The sequence below is a fragment of the Panicum virgatum genome, chromosome 7N (assembly GCF_016808335.1).
Source record: "Panicum virgatum strain AP13 chromosome 7N, P.virgatum_v5, whole genome shotgun sequence".
Taxonomy (NCBI): domain Eukaryota; kingdom Viridiplantae; phylum Streptophyta; class Magnoliopsida; order Poales; family Poaceae; genus Panicum; species Panicum virgatum.
The window spans coordinates 13,951,144-13,971,177 of record NC_053151.1 but is presented as its reverse complement, the minus strand read 5'-3'; the positions used below and the strand labels follow the sequence as shown (position 1 = coordinate 13,971,177).

The 20,034-nt window shown below is 49.6% G+C and overlaps 1 protein-coding gene and 2 long non-coding RNA genes across 5 annotated transcripts in view; 2 read left to right on the top strand and 1 right to left on the bottom strand.

Moving 5' to 3' along the window:
- Nucleotides 1-487: 487 nt before the first annotated feature.
- LOC120683402 lies at nucleotides 488-1,171 on the top strand. The gene is made up of 2 exons (XR_005678786.1): nucleotides 488-635; nucleotides 940-1,171. It is a non-coding gene; the product is annotated as an uncharacterized LOC120683402 (long non-coding RNA).
- Nucleotides 1,172-3,379: 2,208 nt separating this feature from the next.
- Nucleotides 3,380-5,395, top strand: LOC120680453. Its single transcript, XR_005677675.1, has 5 exons — nucleotides 3,380-4,230; nucleotides 4,350-4,391; nucleotides 4,496-4,575; nucleotides 4,669-4,767; nucleotides 4,844-5,395. It is a non-coding gene; the product is annotated as an uncharacterized LOC120680453 (long non-coding RNA).
- A 926-nt stretch (nucleotides 5,396-6,321) lies between these two features.
- The window catches only part of LOC120680452, a 44,388-nt gene continuing 30,675 nt past the window's right edge, over nucleotides 6,322-20,034 (bottom strand). For 2 of the 3 annotated variants that reach the window (XM_039961946.1, XM_039961948.1), the window contains exons 17-27: nucleotides 18,371-18,439; nucleotides 18,121-18,264; nucleotides 17,912-17,986; nucleotides 17,487-17,663; nucleotides 17,318-17,403; nucleotides 16,738-16,792; nucleotides 16,056-16,181; nucleotides 15,842-15,955; nucleotides 8,314-8,433; nucleotides 6,673-8,145; nucleotides 6,322-6,600 (exon numbers count right to left, since the gene is read on the bottom strand). In XM_039961946.1, coding sequence (XP_039817880.1) covers nucleotides 8,080-8,145; nucleotides 8,314-8,433; nucleotides 15,842-15,955; nucleotides 16,056-16,181; nucleotides 16,738-16,792; nucleotides 17,318-17,403; nucleotides 17,487-17,663; nucleotides 17,912-17,986; nucleotides 18,121-18,264; nucleotides 18,371-18,439 — 1,032 coding nt within the window. In that variant the 3' untranslated portion in view covers nucleotides 6,322-6,600; nucleotides 6,673-8,079. The remainder of the gene's footprint in view (nucleotides 6,601-6,672; nucleotides 8,146-8,313; nucleotides 8,434-15,841; nucleotides 15,956-16,055; nucleotides 16,182-16,737; nucleotides 16,793-17,317; nucleotides 17,404-17,486; nucleotides 17,664-17,911; nucleotides 17,987-18,120; nucleotides 18,265-18,370; nucleotides 18,440-20,034) is intronic. The other variant, XM_039961947.1, reaches the window with a different exon arrangement.

Sequence of the window (20,034 nt, the reverse complement as noted above, 5' to 3'; positions counted from 1 at the left end):
CAGATTTGATGATTCCCCAAAATTTCCCCTTTTTTCTAGGGTTCCATGAATTTCTAAAATTGGTGATGAGTTCTCAATCTTTTGAGGTTCCTCTGCTCGGATCTGTTTGCTTATGATGTGGTGAGGTAGCGGTTTGAATCTCTTGTCGATTCGAGTTGTTCTGTTGGTATTCCTGGAATTCTTGTAGAGCTGGCCGCTGCTGTTCGTACGGTGAGTCTTGCATCAGGTCTCTGGCATTGCAGAGCTTTTGCTGCTGGTCTCTTCTAGCATTTAGAAGCCCTTTCGTCCGTATTCTTGCAGCAGCAGCAGCCTCCTAGCTTCAGCTTGCAAGCTTTCTGTTCACTTCAAGCAGCAGCTGTGCTCTTTCTTTGTTTGCAGTTCGTCAGACAAGCATCTCGTAGCTTCTGTTCAGAGTACATGCCGTCTTATTTTCCTTTATCTCTTTCCATCTCTCACTCGAGCTCCTTGCTGAATTACACTGCGGGGAATTGGGCCATACAACTGGGGTTATGGATTTGTATGCTGCCTGTTTGATTATGCAGAAGACTAGCAGACAAAGACTCCGTGTTTGTGCAGGGAAGCAGTAGAGGCAGTAGGCCAACAGTTTCACACTTGTTCAGCTCAGTGACAATCAGGTACAAATTTGATTGTCCTCCTATACTGATGTATGTTTGTCTGGTTGCCTGGTTAGTGTTTCTGGAGTAGATCTATTTCCCAATAGTTCGATTCTATCTTGTTGATTTGGGAGTATGTGCTTAAAATTTGAAATGATTAGTTAACTATATATCCTGAATGCATGAGCTTTTTGGTGGTTATTGCAGAGGTACTATATTTTTTGTAACACCGAAACTATGTTCTTGCAATATGGATACACTGCTAATTACTAGATTCAAGCTCGTGCCATAAACACTGATATTACATTTGGCCTCTTAAATTCAGGAAAAACTGGGAGAATTAGAACTGAACAAAGAGGGGTTGCTTTAGGCCTGTCAGTGAAGAAGTTGTACGCTAAGATGATCTATTTTCTATGGTTTTAATGTAATGCTGGAGGGAAACTTGACATGATCTTAATGTATTTGATGTGATGCCTTTATGTTCACTCTAGTTGTGTGTACAAAATTATGGAGATGTATGGAATTGTTATTTTGGAATTGGGCTTCATGTTCTTGAATTGTAATTTTAAAATGGGCTGGAAAAATTGTGGGCCTGCTTTTTTACGGGCTGGGCTGTGTACATCTGGTAAGCTAGATCTATGGTGATGTCATCATCCATGTAGGTGCCACATCATCATCCACGTAGGTGCCATATCATCATCCATGTAGGCGCCACATCATAATCCATGTAGGCGCCACATCATCGTCCATGTCAGTAGCAATCTGCAACGGTTATTTTCGTCACAAAAAGTGGGCTTTGGATTGGGCTAAGTGGGCTTCAGGTTGTTCTGTGACAGTCAGAAATCGTCATGGATCGCTTCAATCCGCGACAATTTTGAAGATCCGTCGATTGATTTAATCAATGACGCTCAATCAACAACGAAATTTGAAACCGTCGCGGACACTGAATTGCGACGGATTTTCAACGATCTGCGACAGAATGATTCCGTCGCAGAATAAATAGTATGTTGTAGTGTTCGATGGCTCACAAAGGAAAACACCACATAGTCTCCAATGATTCCTTCCTCCTTCAATTTTGCAATAGCATTAAGAAGGCATGTTACTTGGCCGCCACCAGGTCCAGTACTCATCCAGCATGCTCGGACTTGGGGGGCGCCAGGAGTTCTCTCAGGGAGTGGAGACTCAAAGTTCCCGATATGAAACCAGAAACTTTTCCACTCAACTCCTTTACCAGCTGATTCATAAGATAAATACTTGTCTCGGGTCTCAGGACGGAGTACTAACTCACATCCACCGACGACGACAGGTTTGCTAGCATTCGAAATGGGTACGAGGATGAAGAAATGTAGGAAAAGATGGAAATGAGGGAGGATGCCAAGGAATGCTTTGCAAAAATGGGTGAATATGGAAAGATGCAAGATGGATTGTGGGGTAAGATGATGCAATTGAATTCCCCAGAATTGACGAAGAGCATGGAAGAATTCTGAGACAGGCATTGCAAGACCACGTTCTGCGAAATCGCGGAACATGACCGTCGGATTGCTATTCCAGCCAGTCCACCAGGGGTGTACCCGGTGGTAGAGTTTCAAGATGGGGATCTCAGGACCAAGAGCTCGATGGTAACACGAAGACGCAGGGACTTAGACAGGTTCGGGACACGATGAGCGTAATACCCTACGTGCTGTGTTCGGGGGTTGTATTAGGGTTTATGGAATGCTGTGAAAAATAAGTGTCTCCATGGGTCTTCCCAAGTCTCCTTTATATAGACCAGGAGGCGTAGGGGTACAAGGAAGATATGCTCGGGTTGTTTTACAAGGAAGGAGGTTGGTTAAGATCCCTAGATATCCGGGCTTCTAGATGGAGCCTCTCATCCTGATCCACTGAAGATCCGTTCCGCGCACAGCCGAGTCCTACACGCCGAGTAGTCGTAGCCGAGTCACCGAGCAAGGTAGTCTCCCGGGTTCGGGGACCCCACTCGGCAGGGAGGTACATAGATCTACCTCCGTCAAGCCCCCGAGCGCCGGAGGGCTGAGTTGAACTTGTCGTACCGGACGAAGTCCTTCGGTGCTGATTATAAATGTCCGTCATTGTTGCAGATCCAGAACGGGATGCACCCTTGGGCACACCCGTTGGGTGTAGCCCCCGAGCCTCGGAAGGTTTCGGAGAAGCATTTCGAGGGTCAAAGAACTCTTTTATTCTTACCAATCCGTAGGCCTGGGCATTCGGTTCCTCCCGAACCGATCGGTTCGGTTCTTCGGGTTTTGTACAAGTTCGGTACCTAAGAATCAGAGACCGATCGGTTCTTTACAAGTTCGGTAAGTTCCGGTTATTACCGAACTTACCGAGTCCACTGGAGAGGGTGCTGCCACCGCACCTCGCTTCGCCGCCGCGCCGTCCCGCGCCCCCCGTCGTCGATCCGCCGCCGCCGCGCCGTCCTGCGCCCCCCGTCGTCGATCCGCCGCCGCCGCGCCGTCCCGCGCCCCCCGTCGTCGATCCGCCGCCGCCGCGCCGTCCCGCGGGGCCCGTCGTCGATCCGCCGCCGCCGCGCCGTCCCACGGCCCCGTCGTCGATCCGCCGCTGCCGCCCGCCGCGCCGTCCCGCGGGCCCGTCGTCGATCCGCCGCCGCCGCGCCGTCCCGCGGGCCCCGTCGTCGATCCGCCGCCGCCGCGCCGTCCTGCGGGCCCCGTCGTCGATCCGCCGCCACCGCGCCGTCCCGCGGCCCCCCACCGTCGATCTGCCTCCGCCACGCCGTCCTGCGGCCCCCCACCGTCGATCCGCCGCCGCCGAACCGTTCCGTGGCTGCATGCTGCTGCCGTTGCTCTTGCGGCCGCGAGGTCGTGCCAGGAGGGAGGGAGGCAAGGGCCCGCCGCCGTCGGAGGTCGGGGCCGTGGGGCGCGGATGCGTGGCCGTGCGGTCGAGCGGGGCGAGGCGGGGGCTAGGCGACTGCGGGGGCTGGCGGCGTGGTCGAGCAGTCGAGCGGGCGGGGTGGCCGCCTGGGTGCGCGCGGGTTGGGGGGAGTCAGGCGGCTGAGGTGGGGATGACTCGGGGTAGGGTTTGTAGTTGGGCCGGATTGGGCCTTGGATAGACTAGTTGGGCTAAATTTGTGTGGGCTCGGTTCTTCGGTTAACCGAACTTAAGAACCGAAGAACCGAGTAAAATTCGGTTCCTCAGAACCAAGAACCGAAGCAGAACCGAATTTCCTCGGTTCCGGTTCTTTCGGTTCCGGTTCTCGGTATTTACGGTTCGGTTCTCGGTTCTCGGTTATATTTGCCCACCCCGACCAATCCGAATGCCTGAGCACTCAGCAAGCATTTTCGTTACACCGATCCCCTATGATATCAGTTCTTAGCTACCTCGGGATAGCCATAAGATATGGATCCAACTCGGTTCTCTGACCCTGAAGCCCTAGTTTGAGTCGTTGAGACTTTCTGAGTGGTTCCGACGTCCGGGTCGCCCTGGCTGGGTCACGGAGACACGCCGGGTCGTAAGTGGCGTCTAGCCCCCGACTCAGCAGCAGTTGGGGATGCTGCGCTCCGCGGGGCTGCTCAGCCCCATCGCCTACCTCGACAAGATCTCCTCGCTCGCGCGGGTGGCCGCCGACGTCTTCCTCGGCGAGGTAAGTTTAATTAAGGCCGGACAGTGCTGACAACACCCCCGATGACAATGACAGATCGTAAAGTGGCAAGGATCCACTGATTACCGATTCATTCTCGTGTGTTCCTTGTGCTTTTGCAGGCTCTGTACTGGTTGGGGACTGAACGAGTTTGACCCGACAGGGTAAAAATCCTTCTCACTCTGCGCTACACCTAAACATAGCCGGTTGCTCAGAAGGACAGAAATTTTCTTCCTAGTATATTCACCGCTAAAAAGTCTGCATGCAGGGAAACTGTTCACAAACTAGTAACTGACGTATGCTCGCAGCCGGGGATCAATTGCTACAATCTGATGTCAGTATTCACAGGTAAACGATAGGCATGCCATCGGTTTCGTTTTTGCCCTCCAATTTGCTATAGAACTCACGCATTTTGCCCTTTTAAAAAAAAACTTGGGGCAGGTGACAATTGCTGCGTGGACAACTCATCTGTCCAGATCTTCTTCCTTGCCCACGAGCCACAAGCTTCTGCAACCAAGAACATGGTGCATTTGGCTTAAAGTGAGCGCTAACTAGGATATTTTTAAGAAGACTCATCATATCGTTCATTCATGAAATGTGCTTTTGGTCACAACAGTGATCCGTCGGGGGACGATCGCCAAGTACCACTACGGCAACGCAGCGGACAACACGAAGCACTACGGGCAGGCGACGCCGCCGGCCTACGACGTGTCGGCGATCCCCGACGACTTCCCGCTCTTCCTCAGCTACGGCGGCAGGGACAGCCTCTCGGACGTGCAGGACGTGAGACACCTGGTCCAGGCACTCAAGTCGCACGACGGCGACAAGCTCACGGTTCAGTACCGACTACGCGCACGCCGACTTCGTCATGGCCATCAACGCCCGGGATAGGGTGTACGCGCCTCTAATGGCTTTCTTCAAGCTCCAGGAGAAATGACGCGCCGGTGACTGTCACTATGGTAGGCGGTAGCAATGTAAATGATGTGCAGTTATAGAAGTCGGACACTGCTAGAAAACTTAGCATTAGCATCGGACACGGATCGGATCAGTACAGATTATCGTTGTATAGTGTTATTATTCCCTAGTCAAGTTTCAACCCAATGGAATTCCTCCGGTTATGTTCCATCTCAAAGCAATATCTAGTTTTTAATGCTGTATTCTCAATTAATACCACTTCTTCGAAAACGCATTTAATGATTTACCAAAATTTAATAGGTTCCATGATCCCTATTTCTTTAAGTAAAGTCCGTTTTTCCCCTAACTTGTGACTGATTTTAAAAAATCTTTCTAAACTAAAAAATCAGACTACTCCATCTTCTAACTCTAAAAAGCGGACAAATTATTCCTTGGAATAATTCAAAGTGGTTTATGATGTGATCTTTGCTGGTGTGACATTTAGAACCCACCTCATTGTCCCAATCTTTCACCTCTCTCACCAAGCTATATGTGCAGAAAAAAACATGTACTCTTCTTTGACACGGTATGGTTGCTCATTTTAGCAACAGTTCAATCAAAACCTAGTACGTACTAACCTTGGATCATGGACCTAAATAAGCAAGCATCAAGTGATTAAAAGTCAAGTTTATCTATTCCCCCCTGCAGTAAAAAATCAGATCAGAATATGGATGCATGGATGATGCTAATATTTCATAAATCCATTTCAGCAACTCACCAGTATCCCAGTAATATATGTTTAAAAAGATATATATGCACAATGCTGTGGTACAGAGGCATGAATTATGCACAAGTAGAATATTCATCAGACAAAAGAAGAGCTCCAAAAGCGAAATGGTGCAGAGCAAAGTCTGATGCAACTAAGTCAGCTGCAGAGTCCATAAGCTCACCACTACCAGTGGTATAGCATGTAAATATAGAAACAACTGTCCTCTGTTAGAAACAACTTAATTTGTATTCAACTCTTGCTGTCACAATTCACAATAGATGGACTGTAACAATTTGAGTGCTCCAAGTTATCAACAATATATGATATTAGATTGTGATCTAAAAACACTATTTGAATTCAAACTTTGAGACAGCTACAATTGGAATATGGGCTTTGATTTGAGGAGTCAATTTTTTCTAGCTGACAATCAATAGCTAAAATAAGCATAGATTGCAAACCAAAGTTAATGCTACAAGATTCACTATCTAATTGGTTCTCTACATCAACAATCAGAAGGGGAAAAAAGAGCAACCAAAATCCTCTACATCATCAACAGAGTCAATGAAAATCAGGCTAAGGCTAAGCTATTATCCAACCCAACTACTGACAACACAATCTGCTATCTAGTTTTGGCTTCCTGATCCAAAAAAGTTAGGAGACAATAATCTCGTAGTGGATCTTGGAGATGACGTCCTTGAAGGCAGCAAGATCTACAAGTGCTAGGAATGAGGAGATAGGAGTAGAAACCCTAGGCAACATAGGAGAGGTGGTGGACAACTCACGGGTGCTGAGGAAGACGAGGTAGAGACGACCGAGCTAGAGAGACGGCTGTAGATCGAGACCTCCGAGGGGGCGGGAGTGTTGCAGCCAACGGGGAGGCGGAGCAGCGACGAGGATGGAGCGGCGGTGGAGGAGGACGGCCGGCGGCACCTGGACGAGGAGGAGGACGGCTGGCGACGCCCGGATGCGGTCCCCGGGGAAAACGGTGGGGTCGGGTTGCGCCCCCCCCCCTGCGGGTGGGCTTCCAAACGGTGGGGAAAATTGGGCCGGGAGCGATTCCCACGTGGATTGCCAACCCGGGGAAAAAGCCGGGAAAAGGCCGGGAATATGGGCTCCCAAACTAGCCCTAAAGCTGGTAGGCACACCTCGTCACGGGCCAACCCAGCAACGGCATAGTCCTTAGCTTACCCAAGGCCACACCTATGGCCATGGCCACTAGCAGCCAGGCCACGAGCCCCGCTTGTGAGAAATCAACCACTAATTTTTTCGATACGAAATCTTATGGAACACCCTTAAGTGCTTTACTATAAAAATCTTGTGAAAAAACCCCTAAAAAGATTATAATTCTGTCAGGTGGAATATGACATGTGGGGTCCATTGGCACACATTAACAAAACAACCTTAAAAACCATTTTGAAATGATCAATGGGAGTAATTTATCCAGTTATTTTAGAGTTTGGGGGCGTGGTTATCGAGTTTTGTAAGGAGGGTTTACTCAAACTCGGTCATAATTCAAAGGGCAAAACAGATTTTCATAAGATTTTGTTCAACCAGTGACCTGAATCAAGAATCATACAAAAATCTTAGAAATTTCACAGGCAATGACACATACAATGAAACAAGAAAAATTCACATTCTAAGCACTACCTACCTATACAATGCACAAAAAAGAATATTTGAAAAACAAAAAAGTAGAAGGCACTTTTAAGCGAAGATGAACATGAAAAAGATTATACGAATTAAACATTCAGCATTAGGGTTTTCCTTTTCTCCAGCTGTTATTTCAGACATGGAGTCATCAAGCTGAAAAACATGCATTTGGGATGGAAAGCGGGTGGCCATCACCTCGCATGTCTCAGATCAGTAGTTACAGTTAGGAATGCTATTTGTTTTAGGACTTCACCTAAGCTACTTTGTGCCTGTGGTGTGCATGATTTTCTTCAGTTCAGCAAACACCATGAATTGTATGTCCTACCCTACCAGTAAAACTATCAAATGATCCGTATCATCAGTACCGAAACATCACCGCAGCGTTTCCCCAAAAAACCCTTCAAATTTATAGAAGATAGTATCAATATGCAACTTTCTGAAAGAGCAATTGCAAACCTAGTGTCATTTTTCAAACCTTTTGGATCACTGCTCAAAGCAAAATTAATCATTGTTCAGTCGAGGTCAACCATATCACTTAGTCAGTGACGTCTTTTTTGGTAAAGCGAATATCCAACAAGAGCAGATAGTAATATAGTCCACAATACCTGCATAAGAAAACTAACTGGATCAACAGCTGAATCATGACTATGCATAATGCTAAATTAATCTAACATATCATTTCACTAATCAAGTTACATGTGAAAGTACCAAACCCCAAGACAGTTGATTGTTTGGAGCTATATGAACACTAGCGCTCAAATCATAGAAAATACCATATTTATTGTATTCCATCTCTCAAGCTTCCTTATCCTGGATTGCATATCATCAAGAACACTATCTGTCGAAGAAATTTCTCGCATAGGTGAAGACGAATCTGAATTGAAGCTCCCTCCCTGTATTATGATAACTTCAATATATGAGAATGATTTGACAAGAAGCCATGATTTTTATCAGACAAACAGTTGTTGAAGAGCTAAATAGCCATTGCACATTTTAGAGGCCGAGATGAGGCCACCTTGAAAGCAAAATTGGAGAGGCAAAACTGGATTGATTGATAGAGAGTACAAGGGGTACAATATATAGGCTAGGAAACCCTAGGGATGGTTTATAGAATCAGCACCAATCAAGGGATCCTAGCCTATCCTATCAATAGATCCATAAAACCTAGCCACGGCAACAGGCCGGGCGCAACGCCCACATGGGCCGGCCCTACAAGGCTAATACTCATGTCTAACACGCCCCCGCAGTCTGATCGTCAGCCACTGCACACGTTTAGACTGGACCGAAACTCCGTAAATACCGAAGAAGGAAGTCCCTTGGTGAAGATGTCGGCGTACTGAGAGGAAGTTGGCATGTGCAAAACACGAACATCTCCTATAGCAACTCGTTCCCGGACGAAGTGAAGATCAATTTCAATGTGTTTGGTACGCTGATGCAGCACTGGGTTGGAGGACATGTAGACTGCGCTGATGTTGTCGCAATAGACCAACATGGCACGGCGCAGAGGAGCATGGAGCTCTTGTAGAAGCTGGCACAACCATGACGCTTCGGCGACACCATTCGCCACAGCGCGATACTCGGCCTCAGCACTGGATCTGGACACGGTGGTCTGATGCTTGGAGGACCAGGAGATGAGACTGTCACCGAGGAATACAGCATAGCCTGAGGTGGACTTGCACGTATCAGGATAACCATCCCAATCAGCGTCGGTGTAGACCACAAGATCAGCAGCAGAGGATGGTCGCAGCAGAAGTCCCAAGTGAAGAGTGCCCTTGACGTAGCGAAGAATGCGCTTTAGAGCAGTCAGATGAGGTTCCCGAGGATCATGCATATGAAGGCAAACCTGCTGGACGGCGTAAGCGATGTCAGGCCGAGCGAAGGTCAAGTACTGGAGAGCACCAGCAAGACTCCGAAACTCAGAGGCACCAGCAACTGGGGCGCCATCTGCAGCAGAGACCTTGGGGTTCATATCCACTGGAGTCAAACAAGGCTTGCAATCCGCCATATGAGCACGAGCTAGGATGTCAACTATGTACTGCTGCTCAGAAAGGAACATGCCATCATCACGGCGCTGAACCTGCATACCGAAGTAGTGCAGGTCACCAAGATCCTTCATGGAGAACTCGTGCTGGAGAGCAGAGATGATCCGACCAAGGAGCTCAGTGGAGGAGGCGGTGAGGATGATATTATCAACATAAAGCAGTAAGTAGGCAACATCAGAACCACGCTTGTAGACGAACAACGACGTGTCTGACTTGGCTTCAGTGAACCCCACAGACAGAAGATAAGTGGCAAACCGGCTGTACCAGGCATGAGGGGCTTGCTTCAATCCATAGAGGAACTTGTTGAGCTGACAAACAAAATCCGGATGAGCAGAGTCCTCGAAACCAGCAGGCTGCATAGAGTAAACTGCCTCGGTCAAAGTGCCGTGAAGGAAAGCATTCTTCACATCGAGCTGGTGGATGGGCCAGGGAGAGTACAGTCCGAACAGTAGCAGGCTTCACAACCGGGCTGAATGTCTCAGAATAATCCATGCCCGGCCGCTGAGTGAACCCACGAAGAACCCAGCGGGCCTTGTACCGCTCAAGTGACCCGTCGGTGTTGAACTTGTGCTTGAAGACCCACTTGCCGGTGACGACATTAGCGCGCGGGGGGTGCAGCACGAGATCCCAAGTGTGGTTCTTCAAAAGAGCATCATGTTCCACTTCCATAGCAGTGCGCCAGTTGGATTCGGCAAGCGCGCTACGAAAGGTCTTGGGCACTAGAGACAACTCAGAGGCGGTGAAGAGAGACGGTACTCGGACACCGCTCTTCGCACGCATGGTCATGGGGTGCTGGTTGCTTACTGGTGGAACAGCAACAGCACCCGTAGGCAGGGACGTAGTCGTACTGGAGGACGCCGGGGGAGGTGCGCCAGAGGATGGCGCCGCGGCGGGCGCCAGGGCCGGGCGCTCTCGGCGGGTGTACACCTGCTGGAAGAGGTGGTCAGGGCGCGCAGAGGGCGCCGTGACCGCCTGGGGTGTCGGTGAGCCCTCCGGGGCCATTCCAGGTATGGCTGGGAAGCCCGGAGGAGGTCCACGAGCCGCGCGTGGCTGCGCCGAAGGGGCAAGAGCCGCACGTGGCCGTGCGGACGGTGGGGCAGCCGCCGAGCCGACCAGGGGCGCGCCGGGCGAGGGAGGGCCGGCTAGGAGCGCATCTAGCGCTGCTGAACCAGCCGGAGAAGTGCCGGGCGTAGCCGCACGTGGCTGTGCGGGATGAGGAACACCAGAACCTGCAGGCAGAAGCTTATGCACAGGACCGATAGGTGCTGGCACATAGTCAGTAGTATCCAAAAAATCAAGGTCAGCCGGTGAGGGGGAAGGATCCTGCTCGGCATAAGGAAACAAGGACTCGTCGAAAATGACATGTCGTGCGATGATGACTTGGTTGGTGGAAAGGTCAAGGCAGTGGTATCCTTTATGATGAGCAGAGTAACCCAGGAAGACACAGAGGGCAGACCGGGGGGACAGCTTGTGGGGAGCAGTAGCAGACATGTTAGGATAACACTTACACCCGAAAACGCGGAGATGGTCATAGGTAGGCGCAGTGCCGAGGAGAGCGGCATGCGGCGTGCCAGACGCGAGCGTTTTGGTGGGTAAGATGTTAAGGTGGGTAGCTGTTTGAAGTGCTTCAACCCAGAAGTGAGGGGGTAGGGAAGCTTGGAACAGAACGGAGCGCACAACATTATTAGTGGAACGAATGATGCGCTCGGCCTTACCGTTCTGAGAGGAGGTGCAGGGGCATGACATGCGGAGGTGGACACCGTGAGTGAGGAAGAACGTGCGGGAGCTAGAGTTGTCAAACTCTTTTCCATTGTCGCACTGGACTGCCTTCACGGTGCGGCCAAACTGAGTAGACACATAGGCAAAAAAGTGAGCAATCGTCGGGAAGGCGTCAGATTTAAGTTTAAGAGGAAACGTCCATAAGTAATGTGAACAATCATCAAGAATGACCAAATAATATTTAAAACCCGAAACACTGAGAATAGGTGGCGTCCACAAATCACAATGTATAATATCAAAATTATTTGTAGCTCTTGATGTTGACACAGGAAAAAGAAGACGCAAATGACGCCCTAGCTGACAAGCATGGCATAGCGAAGAGCTAGTGTCGTGACGGCAGGCAGGGAGACCCGACGAAGCAAGCTGGGAGAGCGCCTCTTGCCCGGGATGGCCAAGACGGCGATGCCAGAGGGTAGACTCAGTGGTGGCGGCGAGGGAGTGGGCGACCGGAAGGCGGAGAGGGTACAACGGCCTGGAGCTATTGCACCTGACGATCAGTCTCCGGGACAGAAGATCCCTTCACAGAACAACCAGACGGGTCAAATTCCACTGAACAATTGTCATCGATGGTAAACTGTCGAACGGAAATAAGGTTCTTAATAAGTTGAGGTGACACCAAAACATTATTAAGGTGAAGCTGAGGAGTGAGATCAGTATTACCGGTGGATGTGACAGGAAGCAAGGAGCCGTTACCGACAACAATTGAACAAGGGGTATGATACCGCATGGGAGAAATATGTGAGAGAACTGGAAGGAGACATGTGAGAGGTAGCACCTGAGTCGAAGTACCACTCGTTGGTCTGTTGGGGCCGATTCAGCGCCATGGTGCTGAACATCGATGCCAGAGACTGCTGATCCCAGGACGAGGGACCAACCGACGAGGGGAAGAAGCCGGGGGGCAGCGCAGACCACTAGGCAGCATGCTCCATGGGCGCGCGGGGCGTCGCCGACTGCTAGGGGTGCTGCTGCGCCAGGAGAGCCTGCTGGGGAGGGCGCGCAGGCAGGGGCGCCAGTGGAGGCCGCGGACTGGGACACATCTGAATGGTGCCGGTCCACGGGTTGTAGAAGGACGGTTAGGAAACCGTGGTGCGGTTCTGGCCATTGCTAGAGGCAATCGGTTGGGAGCCCGGACCTCCCGAAGCCTGGCCAGAGTAGCCCTGGCCGCCAGAGCCCTTGCCGCCGTCGCGGCTGCGGCGGCTCTTGGCCGGCGGAGTAAAGAAAGAGCCCTGCGTAGCAGCGCCGCCGGAGCCTGAGCCGCCAGTCTCCGAGGTGGGGGCCCGAGGGGGGGCGGTAGAAGCTGCCAGAGCCTTTGCCTGCGTCGAGTGGTGCTCCATCGTCATCTCCTCGAGGAGACCAGCCGTCGCGTCAACAAAGGTGGGGAAGGGGCGCCCCCAGCGAAGATGCATCCCGACGGTCTTGAATCGCTAGTTCAGACCGCGGATGACGTTTTGGACGAGGGTGCGGTCGGTGACGGTCTCGCAAGTCCTCGAGCATGTCCGCCATGCGCTTCATCTCCTTGCAGTACTCGGCGACCGACAGATCGCCCTGGATGAAGTTGCGGAACTTCGCCTCGAGAAGTAGGGCGCACGTCTCCTTGCTGTTGAGGAACTGGGACTCAACAGCAAGCCAGGCGACGCGAGCGGTGGAGTCGCGTGCGGAGATGGAGGCAGCCAGGTCATTGGTGATGGTGCCGAAAATCCACGACTTGACGACGCAGTCCATGCGCTGCTAGTCGGGGAAGGAGGGCGCCGGGTCATTCTGCAAGACATGGTCCTGCAAAGAGTACTTCCCGATAGTGAGAAGAAACTGGTCGCGCCACCGGTTGTAGTTGCCAGCAGAGAGGTCGAGAACAACCGGGATCAGGGATCGGATGTTCTGAACGGCGACTGCCTGGGCGTGGAGGTTGGCGAGCGCGGCAGCTTCGTGGAGGAGCGCCTGACGAAGATCGCGGTGGTTGGGACCTCTGCGTCGTGATTAGAGGGGTCTGGGTCCTCGTCGGAGAAGTCATCGCCGGAGTCAGGGTCGCTGGCGGCCGCGTGCTCTCTCTCGGCGCGAGCCAGGGCGTCGTGCTCGCAGGCCGCAGCGGCCTCGCGCTCTTGAGTGGCGGCCTGTGCCTCCTTTGCGGCGGCAGAGGCGCCCTCTAGGGCTGCGTGGCACGCCGTCTTCCTCTTGGCCACGCGGAGGCGCGCGGTGGCGTCGGCGTCGACCGCCACGGCGGCCGCGTCGGGGGAAGAGGCAGCAGGGTCCGCGGCGGTGTCCTTCGCGGCAGCGGCGGCGGTCGGGGAGGTCGAGGAAGAGCCGGCCATCGCGGGATGCGGGAGAGGCGATGCGGCCAGGGAAGGCGCGCAGGGGTAGGGCTTGGCCGGAGGGGCGTGCCGGGGAGGAAGAGCGTGGCCGGTGAAGGCGCGCAGGGCGCAGCCCGGGAGGCGCGCGTGGGCGGAAGCGAATTAGGTCACGGACCGTGATGGACTCGTTATACCATGAAAGAAGAATTGGAGAGGCAAAACTGGATTGATTGATAGAGAGTACAAGGGGTACAATATATATGCTAGGAAACCCTAGGGATGGTTTATAGAATCAGCACCTTATCCTATCAACAGATCCATAAAACCTAGCCACGGCAACAGGTCGGGCACACAGCCCACATGGGCCGGCCCTACAGGGCTAATACTCCTGTCTAACACACCTGTTTACCCTTGTGTACATACAATAAGAGATAGAATTGAGTGGTCTGCTATGTTGACGAGCTCAATAACCTTGTACATTTTAGAGGGCCAGATGAGGCCACTCGGTACCTGTTAATATACACTAAAGAGGACAAACAGAATTGAGTTGTCTGCTATTTTCTCAGTTGGGAATATGGTTTCAGCTTCCAAGAACTGGCAGGAAAATATCTGATTCCTTGTTAAACCAGTCATTTGCTGGACACTAAATTCAGAATAATTTTTATCTGTAATTTATAACAGAAATGCAGCCAAGTCAAGTTCCTAGGATAATCAATCTGTGCAACTTCCAGCAAACTGGTGGGAGGCAGAAAACCAGCCAATTCTATGCCTTAGAAATGTGAAGCTTCCAGCCGTAATAACTAGATAGAAATAGAATGCTACACAGATTTAAACAACAAAAGGATATCGGTGTGTAAGCATGTTTAAAAGGTCCAAAATGAAGTAACCTGACTATTAGGCATGTATAGGCATGTATATTGTGTATGTATATACTTGGCCCATATTGGGCATGTACAACTTCTACTCCAAGCCATCCGGCCTATATAATGAAAGGTCCCCCCCCCCCCCCCCCCCCCCCGATTAGGGTGAGCGGTGGTTCCCATCTCTCTCTACCTCGCTACACTGACAATATAACCACCATGCCACATTTACATATAAGGTACAAATTACCAGAAAGAAGATTTTACTTAGAGAAAATTGCATAGGAGCTTCATAAATTGTTCAGCTTGCAAATTTATAAAGTGTAGTTTGCTCCCCAAAAATACTCTTTTTTTTTCTTCATGAACTAGTACTCCCGCCAGTCAAGTATGCTTGATGTTTCAGACAGGGAAAACAGCTTGTCTTCAGCTTGATTTTCATGTCTGAAACATCAAGTAAACTTGACTGGAGGTAGAGGTACTAGTATAATCCCACAAGTTTGAGACCTCCAAATTAGCTTCGTTTATCTAATGCCATTCCTTGTATGTTAATTGAAACAATATAGTTCAGGATGCAGATTAGATTGGGTGACCCAGTGACCCATTACCCAATTTTGAAATTTCAGTGCCGAAACTCTATAGGGCCAACCCACTAATATCTGGTGTCAAATTGGATATGACACCATGGGCCATTGGGTTACCCACCGGGTTTCGCATAGCGTCATCTTCGTATGTCCATCTATCGAGAAGAATCCAACTCTCGCACCGATGTCCAACACAATGGGGCGCGCTGGGAGAGACTGGCGAGGTCAACGATAGCGAGCCTGACCCTGCGGCAGCAGCGGTATGCAGGATAGCGGTGGCGGAGGTTGGCAGCAGCATGCCGGACAGCATGACGCCAGGCGATCGGCGGCGTGAGGACCACGGCACTTTCCAGGTGACCATGGCATGGATATTGAGCTCATCGCCGAGAAAACGTACGTGGTGACCTTCATGCTGCCGCTTCGACATGTCTGGTGAGAAGAAAGGTGGCTTCATCATCTCCAGCTACATCCAGGTATAGTGTTTTTTTGGGTAACCCAATGATGTTTGGGTAATTGTATTTGGTCAACCAATTGCTTATAATTTTGGATTGGGTTGAGTAGGTTTGGCACTGGTTGACCCAAAATTGACCCACTTGCATCATGAAATACAGTAGATGAATGCAGACAAACAAGTATTCTCAGTTGCAGGCCATTGCACCAATATTATTACTACCCTCACAAATAGCTTATCAAGAAAGGTTCCATGTATGTTGTACACAAAGTGAACATACGTAGGCATCTACAGAAAACATACCTGAGACTGGATGAACTCAACCAGTTCCTGCAGCCTTGCAGCTTGTTGATTGTGAATACCAACCGAAACATTTTCATCAGCTGGTAAGCTCTCCAAAATAATTTGAAGATAGCTCTGCAAATCAGAAAGAAACCATGAAACTGAATAAATACAGGAAATAAGTTAGATATATGCATATGCTTTCCATGGATTGACTGAAGACTTCTAACCAAACCTTTGTTGTGTATGAACCATCCAAACTGAGTGCAGAACCAGCAGAGGAAACTATGTCTTTATTTGTCCCTTTAATTTGAAGATATGGAGTCGCCACGCCTTGTAGGTGGTCAACTTCTATTAAAATCTTCAATGGAGTGAAAAATGCATCAGAATATACTGGTAGTAAAGCCAATATAATTTGAAAATATATACTGAATTGCTTCCATCACACTATACAATTACGCTATGTAAAATATGAGATGAGCATTGCTTTAGGTATTCAAATATACCAATGAAGAGATTTAAGTTGCTCATACTTTCAAAAATATGAATTTTCTGTTGAACTTAAAAGTTCTAAAGCTTCAGGATTAAAATATGTAACTATACTTTGACAAATCTTTCCTGTTAACAAGGGCATTTGTAAAGGACATCTGGAAATGTACCATCAATATTTTAATTGCAAATTCGTTTAATCCTGAATCATGCATACTTGCATAGCACAACAATGATGCCAAAGGACCATTAATCAGTGTACAAGCATGTTATAGTGGCACAATTTTACTGGAGTAGGCAGATTTTTTACAAGAAGAAAAACAATAAAGCCTTTTGTCCTATTTGTCATACAGTTCTCAGAAGAGCTAGTATGCAAATTTTTCTCCCAAAAAAAAGAAGAGATGCAGTTCTTGGAAGTAGATAACAACCTTTCCATCTTGGTAAATCACAGCAGAAGCTTCAATATATGCAACAGCTTTGTAACTACAAAATAGGAACGGAAAAAAATTAATACATTGTAGTAGACGAAGGAATTTCAGAGAGTCAAATAATTTATGAAATATTCACGTGACTTTTAGCATATCAACTGACAATTTACTAGAATACAATCCCATATTTTTGAGCTATATGGCTCTTCTAGTCACAGCACACCAGCAGTCATAATTTATTTGGCAATAGTGCCATCATGTGATATGTAACACAGCATCCCATTCCCATCAGACCATCACTGAGTTCTCAGTGGTAATACTAAAATCGCAACTAAGTCCAATAAGAGACACAATAATCAACAGCTCAAGGTTTTGTGTGTGGTGCTGATGGGCGTTCTTTGGGGGGCACATTGAAGGGAAGAAGAAACACATTAGTCAATATCTCAAGTTATCCTGTGCGGCCACAAAGGAGTAAATCTTGATGTTTACTTGCATCAGCTCTCAAATGAAGAAATGACCAGTACATTTTCCTCCAAACAAGTGAAAAGCATAGATAAGACAAAACAGGTTCACCACTTACCCAAGCTTAAGAAGCCCTGCCACAGTGCTGGCACTGATATCAAAATCAACCTTTGGCTGGATAATAAAATTTCCTTCCCGTATAGGCTAGCATATATAGAAGGGAAGAGAAAGGGCAACAAGTTAATGACAAAGAAACATAAATGAAATAAGACGATAAGTTTGCAAACCTCTCGTATTAACAGTGCAAATCTTCCTTCACAAATTCTGACCCGGATACACTCGCCTTCTGTGAGCTGTCCATTAAATGGTACGCCAGGAAGCCTTAAGTACACATCAGTAAAGTTCTGGACAGAACTGCAGACTTTACTAGCATCTAGTACCTTCAGTATGTCTTGGTAGGACACCTGACAAATGGAGCAAAAACTCAACACCACCCCAAACATGGAATGTACAGTGTTGTCCTAGGCGGCTGCCTAGGTGCTCAGTGACAAAACCCCACCTAGCCGATTTATCCATCCTAGGCAGCTACAAGGCAGTCACCTCGGCGTACCAAATCACCCATTAGGTACATGGCATTGTTCTGCCTCCCAACTATGACCTATCGCCCAGGGGTGAACACTGGAAATGTGGGAATATGAAGTTGTATGTTTACCTGTTTTTTACTTTTTAACACAAAAAGTGAGCTTTCAGGAGAGAGCACAGGATCAAAATCATTCTGAATCTTAAGCTGCCAAACATGTCCAAAAGGAAAAATGCATAAGTACGCATCAATTACTGAATGCATAATGCGAACAAGGCAATGGACAATTATATAATGGGAAAATAATAAAATAGGTCAACAATTATGTTTTCTGTACCAACATGAGCATGGACAAGATGTGGTTCGATGTATTGCTGAAACAGTGGAAACACGGTGGTCATGATTTCAGTCTGGGAAATAGAAAAGCCAGCACGATTCTTGTCTCTCTGTATTCTTGCGATAAGGTGTGAATGAACTCCACCAACCTAATGCAAGGGAATATGTTAATCTCCAAACAATTATTTATGATGAAGTAGGAAGATGATGGAACCAGACTACAAAGGGTTGAAGTTATGAAAGTAAAGAGCTTACAACTGCAATCCACAAATCCAACAATTTCCTTATAGCAGGATGTAAAGTATAGACACCTTCAAAGATTACCTGGTATCCAGAAGTAAAGTCAAGAAACGATCACCACTTATCCATGAGAGCTAAGCATTGGAGAATGTAATAAATACCAAACGATTGCATATAAAATATTTGGTAGACAATAGTATCAAAATTTAACCACATTCTAGTCCAATGCATGCATTCATTTAAATACAAATATAAACACAAATCCATTCACCACTTATTCATGTGGCTGGCAGCCCACAATGTTGCTGGACTGCCAACAGACTTGCTCGGCGAGGTCTCCCCCATCCAGCCAGATGTCTGTTTTGTGACCAAGAGGAGGAGAACATCCAGCACCTTCTTGTTGGGTGCACTTTTACTAGATAGTTCTGGTTCTCTCTTCTCCGGCGGTTTGGTCTCTGCCCGCTCGCTCCTCAACCTCAGGATGCTTCCTTTGACAACTGGTGGGAGAAGGTGGAAGTTTTGGTCTCGGGTAACATACAGAAGGGGCGAAACTATCTAGTTATTCTTGGTGCCTGGAGCATTTGGAGGCACCAAAATGATTGTGTCTTCAATGGGACTGTCCCAAGTGTCGCTACTGCTCTTTCTTTGGCCATGATGAAGCGCAGTTGTGGAGCTTAGCAGGAGCTATGGGCCTTACCCTGCTCTCTGTCCAGGGAGTGGGTTAGTTTGTCTCATGTGTTGGTCGCTGCACTTAGTGTGACGGGTGATTAGTTCCTAAGTTTTTTTCCGGCATGTGTGTGGGGTGTGTTTGGGTCTATGCATGATGTTATGGGTATAAGTGTCATTGTAATAGTCTGGTTTGGGGTCTCCTCTTGTATATATAGCCCTTTGGGCATATCTCAATACAATAACACAGTTCATTCTCTTCTCCTCTCAATTCGTAACATGCTATCAGAGCTATAGGTTTCGATCTGTCTGCCACCCTCCGTCGCCGCTGTGCTGCCCTTGGGAGCATCGATCTTGCTCCTGGGGGCAGCATCTCCTTCAACCCCAAACCCAAATCCATTTGTTTTGGTAGATTGAGTCGCAGCAGCAGCAGACGTACCCATTTTCTTTTCCCTGTCGGGATCCGTCGCTTCCATCCGCCGCCGTCGCGGCTCAGCTCGACGTCGATCCGCTCGCGGGAAGGGAGCAGCAGCCCTGCCCGTCATGGATCCGCCATTGTCGCGCTCTGTCGCGCGCCGCCGCCTGTCTGGCTGCCGTCGCGGCTCTCCTCTGCCCGCCGTCGCGTCCGCCCGTCGCGGATCTGGCCGCCACGCCGCCCATCGCGGCCGTCCTCATCCTCGTCCGCGCCAGATCTGCAGCGGGAGCGGCCCGCCACCGCCCGTCCGCACCCGTCGCCGCCGGTCCGTCGTCCTCTTCACCACCCGTCCCCGCCGGCTCGTCCTCCGCACCCCTCCATCCACGCCCGTCGCGCGGAGCCCGTCCGCATCCGCCGCGCCCGTCGCGCGGCCTGCGTCTGCGTCCATCGCGCGGTCGGCGCCGTCCGCGCCGTCCGCAGGCCTCCATCCGCCCGTCGCGCCGCCGCCCTGCCTCCGACCGCAGCCGGCTCCAGTCATGGCCTTCAACTCGGCCGCGGTCGCAGCCACCTCCCTCGCTCACCGTCGCGGCCGTCTATG